This window comes from Vicia villosa, linkage group LG1 (genome assembly GCF_029867415.1).
Source record: "Vicia villosa cultivar HV-30 ecotype Madison, WI linkage group LG1, Vvil1.0, whole genome shotgun sequence".
Lineage (NCBI taxonomy): Eukaryota > Viridiplantae > Streptophyta > Magnoliopsida > Fabales > Fabaceae > Vicia > Vicia villosa.
The window spans coordinates 235,261,261-235,273,373 of NC_081180.1; the positions used below are offsets into that span (position 1 = coordinate 235,261,261).

A 12,113-nucleotide genomic window follows, 5' to 3' on the forward strand; every position below is an offset into this window, starting at 1 on the left:
ACTTGGAGAGATGACACGCCCATATTTGTTTCTTTTCTTTTTTCTCTTCTTCTTTTTTTTTTTGAGGATAGATATATCCTAAACGAGGGAACATTGGGAAATGCAAGAATGCATAAATGATGCAAATATGTATGAATGATGAATGTCATGAATGTAGCATGCATGCTGATGATACTGACAGACAAAGAAGTATATACTGGAGAGGGACCGACGTCGCAATACAACCAGATATTTGGCAAATGTTCTTCAACACGGTGTAGAAAACACGGGTGATGAATGATGCTTCGTGCTTTAAACTTCTCTAGAGAAGATTGGCATCTTTACTGGGATGGAAGAGCTTCTTCACTGGAGATTGGAATCTTCGTCACTAGGGATAAAAGACCTTCTTCACTGGGGATAGAAGAACTTCTTTACCTCGAGGGATAATTGCTTCAAGAATTCTTTTCTGGGACAAGAATACCGTTGTCTCAACAAATTTTCAGGGAGAACCCTTTTGCTCATCCTATGGAGACGACTGCTGATGTTCCTTCCGTTGTTCACAACTCAAAGGAAAGTTTCGCTTTTATTTTGAAAAAGAAAAGTGAAGTAAATTCATTTAAAACTTATTTTTTCTTTTTTTTTTCAAAAGTGAATAACACAATTAAAGCGTCATTTTGCAAGCTGAAAGAAATTAAAGATTGCAAACAAATGGGCACAAGGCTCAAATTTATTTAATAAGATGGAAATCAGCTAAAGGCGTGATTCCATAGAGTATTTACAAAAGTTGGAAATGGTAATTATGCGGAAAAGGCTACATTGAAAGCAATAACCACTATTCCCCCTAACAACTTTGAGTTCCAACTGTGCTTGTCGCTTCAGATTGGCGATGATTTGATCGAAGATCCTTTGATGGGGTACAGACTCTTCAGGTGACGAAGTACGGACTAATGCAGTTACTTTGTCATAAATCCCTAATTTTTGCCTAGATTGCCCTTTCAGGTTTTCAATCTACCAGGATGAATTTTTTTCTGTTTATTGTCTCTAATTTTTGCCTGGACCGCCCTTTCGGGTTTTCAGTCCACCGAGACGCTCATTTTTGCCTAAGTCGCCCTTTGCGGGTTTTCAACTTACCGAGCTGTTCTTTTGTATTTTTTTAGACAAAGTATTTCTTGACTGCATCAGCATTCACAGGATGTGGGAGTTCATCACCATCCATGGTTGCAAGAGTCATGGCGCCGCCAGAAAATGTTCTTTTGACAACATATGGGCCTTCGTAATTAGGAGACCACTTGCCCCTAGAATCTGGTTGAAAAGACAAGATCTTTTTAAGCACGAGGTCGCCTTCTCGAAATTCACGAGGTCGAACCTTTTTGTTGAAGGCTTGTTTCATCCTTGCTTGGTATAACTGTCCATGGCATAGAGCAGTCATACGTTTTTCTTCGATTAAGTTCAACTGATCGTATCTGCTTTGACACCATTCAGCCTCTGATAACTTAGTCTCCATGAGGACTCTCATTGATGGGATTTCAACTTCTACGGGGAGCACAGCTTCCATGCCGTATACTAGAGAAAAGGGAGTTGCCCCTGTTGAAGTACGCACTGAAGTACGGTACCCATGTAAAGCAAATGGCAGCATTTCATGCCAGTCTTTGTAAGTGACGACCATTTTCTGGACGATCTTCTTAATGTTCTTGTTGGCGGCTTCAACGGCGCCATTCATTTTTGGTCTGTAAGGAGAAGAGTTATGATGCTCAATCTTGAATTCCTCACACAGTTCTTTCATCATTTTGTTGTTCAATTTTGAACCATTGTCAGTAATGATCTTGCTGGGAATACCATATCGGCAAATGATGTTATTCTTGATAAACCTCACAACCACTTGTCTTGTGACATTGGCGTAAGATGCTGCTTCGACCCATTTGGTGAAGTAATCAATTGCTACCAAGATGAAACGATGACCGTTTGAAGCTTTTGGTTCGATCATCCCAATCATGTCAATACCCCACATGGAAAAAGGCCATGGAGATGAGAGAACGTTGAGTAGAGTCGGTGGCACATGGATCTTATCTGCGTAGATCTGACACTTGTGACATCTCTTCACGTGTTTGTAACAGTCTGATTCCATTGTCAACCAATAGTATCCTGCTCTTAAGATCTTTTTGGACATTGCATGCCCATTTGAATGAGTTCCAAAGGACCCTTCATGCACTTCATGCATTAACATGTCTGTTTCGTGTCTGTCCACGCATCTGAGCAAAACCATGTCGAAATTTCTTTTGTATAGCACATCTCCGTTCAGGAAGAAACTGCCAGAAAGTCTCCTTAGAGTTTTCTTATCTTTGTTTGATGCCCCAAGTGGGTACTCTTGAGTTTGAAGGAAGCGTTTGATGTCATGGAACCACGGTTTATCATCGATGACTGCTTCAGTTGCAAACACATAGGCGGGCCTTTCAAGGCGCGTAATTCTGACTATAGGCATATCGTTCCAATGATTGACTTTGAACATGGAAGATAGAGTGGCCAAGGCGTCTGCCATTCGATTCTGATCTCGAGGTATATGATGCAATTCAACCTTGTTGAAGAAAGTCAACAGACGTCTTGCATAATCTCTGTAAGGAATCAAGCCAGGGTGGTAAGTTTCCCACTTGTCTTTGATTTGGTTGATCACGAGGGCTGAATCTCCATATATGTCGAGGATCTTGATCCTTAAGTCAATGGCTTCTTCGAGACCCATGATACAAGCTTCATATTCTGCGATGTTGTTGGTGCACTCAAACAACAATCTGGCGGAGAACGGGATATGAGTACCCTTGGGAGTGATGATGACTGCCCCAATTCCATTGCCAAAAGCGTTTACTGCTCCATCAAAAATTAGGCCCCATCTTGATCCAGGCTCAGGACCTTCTTCAGGTAACGGTTCATCACAATCTTTCATCTTCAAGTACAAGACATCTTCATCAGGAAAGTCAAGCTTGAGAGATTGATATTCATTAATTGGTTGATGCGCCAAGTGATCGGCGAGAATGCTTCCTTTGACCGCTTTTTGAGCACGGTACTCAATGTCATACTCAGATAACAGCATTTGCCATCGGGCAATCCTTCCTGTTAAGGCAGGCTTTTCAAAGACATACTTGATCGGATCCATTTTGGAGATTAACCAAGTAGTATTGTTGATCATGTATTGGCGGAGACGTTTTGAAGCCCAAGCCAAAGCACAACATGTTTTTTCGAGCATGGAGTAACGAGACTCACAGTCTGTGAATTTCTTACTCAAGTAATAGATGGCATGCTCCTTCTTACCAGTTTCATCTTGTTGCCCAAGCATACAACCCATGGATTCTTCCAACACGGTAAGGTACATGATTAGTGGTCTTCCTTCAACCGGAGGAATCAATATTGGTGGTTCTAACAGGTACTCTTTGATACTGTCAAACGCTTTCTGGCAATCTTCAGTCCATACAACCCCTTGATCTTTGCGGAGAAGCTTGAAAATTGGCCCACAAGTAGCAGTCATTTGAGAGATAAATCTGGAGATATAGTTCAATCGTCCGAGAAATCCTCTTACTTGCTTTTCAGTTTTTGGTACAGGCATCTCTTGAATAGCTCTGACTTTGTCGGGATCTACTTCAATACCTCTTTGGCTGACAATGAAACCCAAGAGTTTTCCAGATCTAACCCCAAAAGTACATTTGTTAGGATTCAAACGAAGCTGATATTTCCTTAATGGTTGAAACAACTTCAAAAGGTATTCAATATGTTCTTCTTCTGTGCTGGACTTGGCTATCATGTCGTTCACATAAACTTCAATTTCTTTATGCATCATGTCATGAAAGAGAGTAGTCATTGCTCTTTGGTAAGTTGCGCCTGCATTCTTTAATCCAAACGGCATCACTTTGTAGCAAAAGGTACCCCATGGGGTGATGAAAGATGTCTTCTCCATGTCTTTAGGAGCCATCTTGATCTGATTATAACCGGAGAACCCGTCCATGAAGGAAAAGACGTTGAACTTAGCGGTGTTATCGACCAGCATGTCGATATGTGGTAATGGAAAGTCATCTTTTGGACTGGCCTTGTTCAAGTCACGATAGTCAACACACATTCTGACTTTGCCATCTTTCTTTGGAACTGGCACAATGTTGGCCTACCATTGAGGATACTCGGAGGTGACTAGAAAACCTGCGTCGAGTTGCTTTTGAACTTCCACTTTGATCTTGTTAGCCATATCAGGGTGAGTCCTTCGCAATTTCTGCTTAACTGGCGGACATTCTGGCTTCAATGGCAAGTAATGCTGAACAATATTGGTATCCAACCCAGGCATGTCTTGGTAGGACCAGGCAAACACGTCAACATATTCTTTGAGAAGGTCTGTCAACTTACTCTTGATATCAGCATCAAGCAGCGATCCAATGGTCACTTCTTTTTTATCTTCTTCAGAACCCAAGTTGATCTTTTCTAAAGGCTCTTTGTGAGGCAGAATGGCTCTTTCCTCGTGCTTAAGTAATCGAGAGATCTCGTCCGGGATCTCCTCTTCTTCCTCTTCTTCGGCTTCGAACACAGGAAACTCAAAGTTGGGAGAGGGCATAGGGTTATTGCATTCAATGGGTTTATCAATAGTAAATCTGCACATGTGATTTATATCTATTTCAGAAAATTTATGAATGCAAGAGTGTATGCAGATTTTTTTTTGAAAAAGTTTTTTTTTATTTTGGGTTTTTTAGGATTACCATTTCCAGAAAAAATCAAAAATAAAACATATAATGTAGGGAATTCAAAATGACACTTTATTTATGATTCATGTTTGAAACAAAGCCCTAAACACAAACTCATTTGTCTTGGGCAGGACAAAGAGGGAAACTTTTAAAACAAAGCCCTATACACAAAGTTATTTGGGCGGAACATTTAAAAGCAAAGCCCTATAAAACATCTCTCTGCTTTGGGCAAGGCAGGAGGTCAAAATAACAGCGAGGTGATTACTTTGAGCGGCGAACAGCATTCGGAACGTCGACAGCCTTCCAGTAGCAACGAACTCCTCTGTGTATTATGTATTCAGGAAAATTCTCCCCAGAATTATCTTCAGTATTGACATTGACTGCTGGTCGAGCAGGATTTGAAGGTCCTGGTTTGTCAACCTTGTTCTTTGTAGAGTCGAAACAGTCTTCTTCTACTTCTTGAAGAGCATAAGACGAGTCACAATCTCCAGAATTTTCAGGATGTATTTCCCAGTCTTCAGGATGAAGAGACTCATTGTCAGCGACACTTTCTGAGTCAACTGCGGGACCATCTTCCCCTTCATCTTCAAAAATGGCATTTATGTGATAATAACCATCATCAGGATTATTAATCTTGGCAGATGCATCGAATCCGAAATCTTCAGTAATTTCAGGCTGCTGAGAAAATTGACAGGGCTGATAAACCTCTTCTGGTTGACTATTATATTCAAAGGAATCTCCCCATCCAGTTGGTTGAATATCCTCAATCGCAATCTTGTAACTTTCAGGTGCAGTATATTTTACCATATAATCAAATTTTCCACTTGGTTGTCCCAAGGTGTCCCAGATCTCTGCAGGAACAGGCTCAATTTCTTTGCCTTTGGATTTCTCTGACGGAGGATATGGTTCTTCCTGAGATATGTATCCTGAGTCATTGAGATAACATTTCCATTCTTCCTCATCATCGGGGAGACCTTCTTCGATACATTCTTCAATAAGGACATTAACCTCTTGAGGAATTGGATTAAGGAATCCTCCACTAATGAATGTTTCTTTGATCGGACGAAGGGTTTCAACCTTCTTAGTGCAGTTTGAGAATGTTGGTGAACATCCGAGACCTGCTCTAGTTTCATTCTTGGTCGGGATCACAACTTGCCCCCAGCCAATGGTAGTTCCATCTTTCACTACTTTTACCGCCTCTTTGTAAGAAGAGATTGACGCTTTCTTTTTGGAAGATTCGTCTTCTAAAGAGAGACCTTGGAACTGCGTTCCTTCCACATCATCAGCACTGATAAAAGAGAAATTGGATAAATGGCTCACCATCAAGGCTTGTTCTCCACTTATCGTTACCAATTTTCCATTTGTTACAAATTTTAACTTTTGATGGAGCGTAGAAGTTACTGCCCCTGCTTCATGGATCCACGGTCGTCCTAACAGACAGCTATAAGCAGCTTGAATGTCTATGACTTGGAAGGTGATTTGAAATGTATGTGGACCAATTGTCATGGGAAGGTTGACTTCGCCGATAACAGATTTTCGCGATCCATCAAATGCTTTGACAACTACACCACTGAACTTCATAGGCATTCCTTGGTAAGACAAGCGAGCAAGAGTCGTCTTTGGCATAACATTTAAGGAAGATCCGGTGTCTACCAACACATTGGACAAAGAGTCTGACTGACAGTTCATAGAAATGTGCAAAGCAAGATTGTGATTTCTACCCTCCTCGGGGAGTTCTTCATCACAGAAGCTTAAATTGTTGCAAGCTGTTATATTGGCTATTATCCCATCAAAGTGGTCAACAGTCACATCATGATCAACAAAAGCTTGATCCAAGACTCGCATCAGGGCTTCCCTGTGTGCTTCAGAGTTTAACAGCAATGAAAGTATTGAGATTTTTGAAGGAGTCTGCATAAGCTGATCCACAATCTTGTATTCACTTCTTTTGATAAGCTTCAAAATTTCATCAAAATCAGGATTCACATTGGTTCCACTGGATTGACCAACATCAGTGTTTGTATTAATGACAGGATTTTCCACAGGATTTCCCACTGGTGTGTTAACAGGATTTTGTCCGGTTGCAGGAGCAACAGGCTGCTTTGAAGGTAGTGGAGTATACACACGTCCACTTCTTGTTACTCGACTCACATCAGCGATATTCACGACAGATGAAAGAGTAGGTAAAGGAACTTCTTGTCCATTCTTTATCATGGTAGCATTGTAGTTGTATGGAACTGCCTTGTCAGAGTCATAAGGAACAGGTCCAGGTAGACAAATGATCAAAGGAGCAATAGGAACCTTCGGCTTGTTATAGGTAACTTCCATGCGCTCAGGCATGTTGAAATGAGGAACGATGACGTTAACTGTAGGCATTTCCGAGTTGATATCTGAGACTAAAAGCTCATGCGGATAGCATCCTATCATGTTAACTTCATTTTCATTCCTATTTCTGTAGATCTGAATAGTACCATTATCCAACAGTATTTGGAGATCTCTTCTCACAATCGAACATCCGTGAGGATCTACACAACATATGCTACAGGAACCATAGTGATGCTGGCGAAAATTCTGCCCTCGACAGAGAGTAGCGTGCATTTGCACCAAATCGGCTCTTGAGTGATTGATATTATAGACTCGATACGGACCAGGACATCCATACACCATGTTTACAACATGCCCTCCATGATTGGGTAGCGGATTTGCTTGCACATTAGGATTCAAATTTCTGAAAGAGAGGAGATTAGATCTTACCAACCTCTGAACTTCATGTTTCAAAGCTATGCAATGCTCGAGATCATGGCCAGGTGCTCCTTGATGATAAGGGCATGAGACCTCAACTTTGTACCACCATGGGAGTTTCTCCGGTACGGGTGGTGGTGCTTTAGTTTGAACAAGACCTCTTTCAATCAAAGCAGGATACAATTCTGTGTAGGTCATTGGAATCGGATCAAACTGTGGAGCTCTTTGTACACGGTTCTGATTATTATTAAACTGTTGAACCTGTGGTCGAGGCTGTTGCTGAAACTGCGGAGTAAATCCCGGATTCGGTGTTGTATTAACGGCTGGTGCGATAGCAGCTACCTGTCGTTGACGATTGACATTTCCTCTTGGCTTCCCTTGGGATACCATGTCAATACTTTGTTCTTTCTTCTTTGGGAAACCACTTCCGAACTTTTTGGTTCCGCTTGAAGATCCACCTTCTTTAGTTAGACGTCCGGTTCGGACTCCTTCTTCTAGACGCATCCCCATGTTTACCATCTCAGTGAAATCACTTGGAGCACTAGCAATCATGCGTTCATAATAAAACGGGCTGAGAGTATTCAGGAAGATCTTTGTCATCTCTTTCTCTTTTAACGGTGGATTAATCTGAGCAGCAGTTTCTCTCCATCGTTGGGCATACTCTTTGAAAGTTTCATGGTCTTTCTGAGCCATGGATCGAAGCTGATCTCTGTCCGGAGCCATATCCGAGTTATACTTGTATTGTCGGACAAAGGCCTCGCCTAGATCGTTGAAAGTTCGAATATTGGTGCTATCCAAACCTGTGTACCACTTCAGTGCGGCACCAGTCAAACTGTCTTGAAAGTAATGGATAAGCAACTGATGATTATCTGCATAAGTAGACATCTTCTGGGCATACATCACAAGATGGCTTTGTGGACAAGAACTACCTTTGTACTTCTCAAAGTCTGGGACTTTGAACTTAGCAGGTATTTGTACACTGGGAACCAAACATAGCTCCTGGGCATTCTTTCCAAACAAATCTTTTCCCCGAATAGCTTTGACTTCCAGCTGAATCTTGTTGAACTGTTCTTGGAGATCTCCCACAAGATTACGCTGATTTGTGCTATCACCTTGATCATGATAAATCTCATTATCTCCGTAAGGAACAGTGTGAACCATAGGAGTCGGAACCGTCATAGTGGGTTGAGAAAGTGCCATAGTGACTTGAGAAAAAGTTACCCCTGAATGTGGAATAAATGCTGAACCTTGCGTAGCAGGCGCTTCAGTTGTAGCTGTTTGAACCCCAGAGAAATTATGGCGAAATCCTGTACCAAAGCTGAAAGGCGTGCCCCAACCTTCTGGCATGGAGAAAGATGGAATACCGAACGCAACTGTAGAAACTGGAGTAGTGACTTCAGATGTTACCGTTGCTTGACTGTTGGGTGGCGGCGGCTGATTTTGTGCGGCCATCAAGGAGTCAACCAGAGTAGTAAGACTTTCCAACTTTTCCTGAAGAGTGGTCACTGTACCACGGAGCTCAATATTCTCTTGTTCAGAGTGTTCCATTACTCTTCTTCTGCTTGAACGAGTATTGTATCTGTGTTCTGATTGCGAGCGCGGTCGAGAAACTTTGAGACGCGACAGCTTGACGATCTATTGGAGAAAGATCCAAAAGATGAGACTCTATACAACAGACTCGATATGCAGAATGATGTATGCAAAAAGAAGTTTTATGATTTTTCCAAACATTTTAAAGATTATTTCCTTGCAAACATTTGAACACAAACAAATCTTTTATTCATTCATTTTTTTTATTACAATAATGGGAAATGTGACAACATTGGAGCGTAGCTCCTTACAAAAGCAAATGGTAAATAAATAAAAAAAGCTAAACAAATCCTAAGCATCTTCATCAGACGAAGAACCAAATGCATTGTGCAGCTTGAGTTTCATGATTTCTTTCCCATAGCGAGCTTTCAATTCGGCCTTTTCAGTCCTTAGCTTGTCAACAATATTCTTCCAATCATCAGGAATCGGAGCGTTGCTTGTCGAGCCTTCAAGATTCTTCTTGCTTTCTTTGATGTACCTCTTGATTGCAGCGTCTTTCTGACGAATCTTCTCATCTTTACTCATGAGCCATCCATCTTGATAATAGAGAGTTTCTTCGTGATCTTTCACTCTTTTCTTCAACTTTCTATTTTCCACCTCAGTGCTACGAAACTTTTCTTCCCAAGCATCTTTTTCTATCCTCATCTTAGCCAAAGTGTCTTGGTATTCCTCCATAGAAGGAATGTTGGGTCGTTGAGACACTGTAGGAAACATGGGTTTTTCATAAGCATAAGGCATTTGGAACTCTTTTGCTCTTTTCTTTACCCAGCAAGTGTAGGTGTCCATGGCAATGCAATTTCTTTCCTCACCTTTTTCTTTCCATCGGACGTCGTACCAAGCTCTCACCATTCTCGCTTTCAAACTTTTAGGATTATCCCCTTCTCGGTAGAAGTAACCTTCCACTGTAGGACCAATGGGTTTAACTGAATTTGCATACCTGAGTTGTCGTCGGGCTAGGACCGGATTGTAGTTAATTCCTCCTTGCGTGCCAATGAGGGGTACGTTGGCGAACTCTCCACAACTATCAATGGTTTCTGTACCACAGCGAGCCAAGGTATACCAACGGATATCATTATTAGTAAGAGACATAAGTCTTCGAGGCCAACACAAGCCTTCTCGGTTTTCCGTGAAAATAGGAGACTCAGGTAAGTGTGAAACAATCCATTTGAACAATAGAGGTGTACAACATACAATGATTCCACCGCCTTGGCGATTCCTATGATGGACAGAGAAATACATGTCACCAAGCAAAGTCGGAACGGGATTTCCAATAAGAAAGATCTTTATGGCATTGATATCAACAAAGTTGTCGATATTGGGAAACAGAACCAACCCATAGATGAGCAAGGCTAGTGTAGCTTCAAAAGCTATCATGCTACCAGTCTCGATGAAATCAAAGGCTTTCTTTACCAGGAAGTGTGAAGTTAAACCCGGGAGGTTTCCTTTGGTAGTCCAATTACTCTCTACTTCAGACTTTTTCATGTGGATACTTGATGCAATGACATGTGACTTAGGAATGGCTTCCAAACCATTGAAGGGTATCTTGTCAGACACAGGAATACCTAAAAGATTGGCATATTCTTCCAAGGTCGGTACCAACTGGTAGTCTGGAAAGGTAAAACAACGGTAGACGGGATCATAGAACTGAACCAGAGTCTTGAGAAGTCCTTCATCAACATGAGTGTTCAAAATAGGCAAAAGCTTTCCATAACTTTTCCTAAAATTACAAGGATCTTGTACAGAAGATGCTAACTCTATCAGTCTTTCTACATCAGGCGCTTTGAAACCGTACTTTTTGGTATACCTTTTTTCCATAACTTAATCCTATAATGTTTGCAAAGAAAATTCTCTAAATTTTTTTTGGAAAAATCATGTTTTTTTTTTATGGAAAAAAGATAGGTTTTCTAATGAGTGTATGAATGCATGGATGCATGGATGCCACATATTCAAACATGGTAAAGCAAACATGGTAGCACAAACATGGTAATCACAAACATGATAACACAAGCATGGTAACGCAAACATGGTAACGCATAGGTTCAAAGGTCCAAAGTCACGAGCATGAGGTCAGAGAACCAAAAATGGGATAGTTCTAGTTAATCACCTGCACAACATGTTCTACTGATACGTCAGAGTCTACATTTTTCTTTCGGATATTACCGGCCTTCCACAATTAAACTCATGAGCCAGTAATATTCTCAAGAAAAACTCGTCTGAGTGTGGTTCTCCGCATGACAACTAATCCAAGTCTTCACCTGAATAGTTTCTGCACCACAACCTAATAAGGCCAGGATGGGTTGGGGTTCTACGGTCTCTCAGCTTCTACAGTTCAATGAAAGTAATAATGTCTTCGCTACGAAACATGCTAAACATATATTACCAACAAGGAACCTCCACTGAGCGGAAGGATTCTCAAGTGCGCCTGCACATGACTATACCCTCCACCTAATTTCTTATGTGTACTTAATCCGGGTTAGGATTTGTCCATAATGTATCACTTGTAACAGAACCACGCAAGTAACAGAACCAGAACCACACATATAACAAAAAATGAAATGAAAAAAATAAAATAGAATTAACCCTTCCTTTGGAAACAATAAAAAGGATGGTCCCCAGTGAAGTCGCCATTTTTCTGTCGCGGGGAAAAATCGTTGTCTTTTTTCGGGATGAGACACCTGATGCCTTCTTTGGGCTCGAGTGCTCAAAAAATGATTTTTCTTTTGTACGGACCAAACTTTTTATTGTTTCCAAAAGAGGAAAAGGAAAAAAGTTGCAATAACCTTAAAAGTGGGGGAAGAGATCTTTGGGTAAGAGGGTTGGTTATACGAAGGGAAGGTATTAGCAACCAACTTATCTATAGTACTCTATAGGTTTCTTTGCTTTGTTTTTCATTCCATGTTATTGAGAGGTTCTTGTGAAATAGGTGGGGACCTAAGGTGTTTGTTTGATTATGCTCGCAAAGATCATCGCGATCCTCTGCATACATATCCCTTAGAGGGAATCAGAGCATCTGTAGCTCGGGGTCTACGGGGTGCTAAGGTTTGAATGGTTTGAGGGAGAAGTTTTGCTCGCCAAGGAATAAGACCCTGTGCCTAC

The 12,113-nt window shown here is 41.3% G+C and overlaps 1 protein-coding gene across 1 annotated transcript; it reads right to left on the bottom strand.

Moving 5' to 3' along the window:
• Positions 1 to 2,209: 2,209 nt before the first annotated feature.
• LOC131623837 (uncharacterized) lies at positions 2,210 to 3,555 on the bottom strand (the record flags this gene model as incomplete). Its single annotated transcript, XM_058894843.1, has 1 exon — positions 2,210 to 3,555. A coding segment is annotated over exon 1 (1,284 nt), but the record flags the coding sequence as incomplete, so codon positions are not given.
• Between the last annotated feature and the right edge of the window lie 8,558 nt (positions 3,556 to 12,113).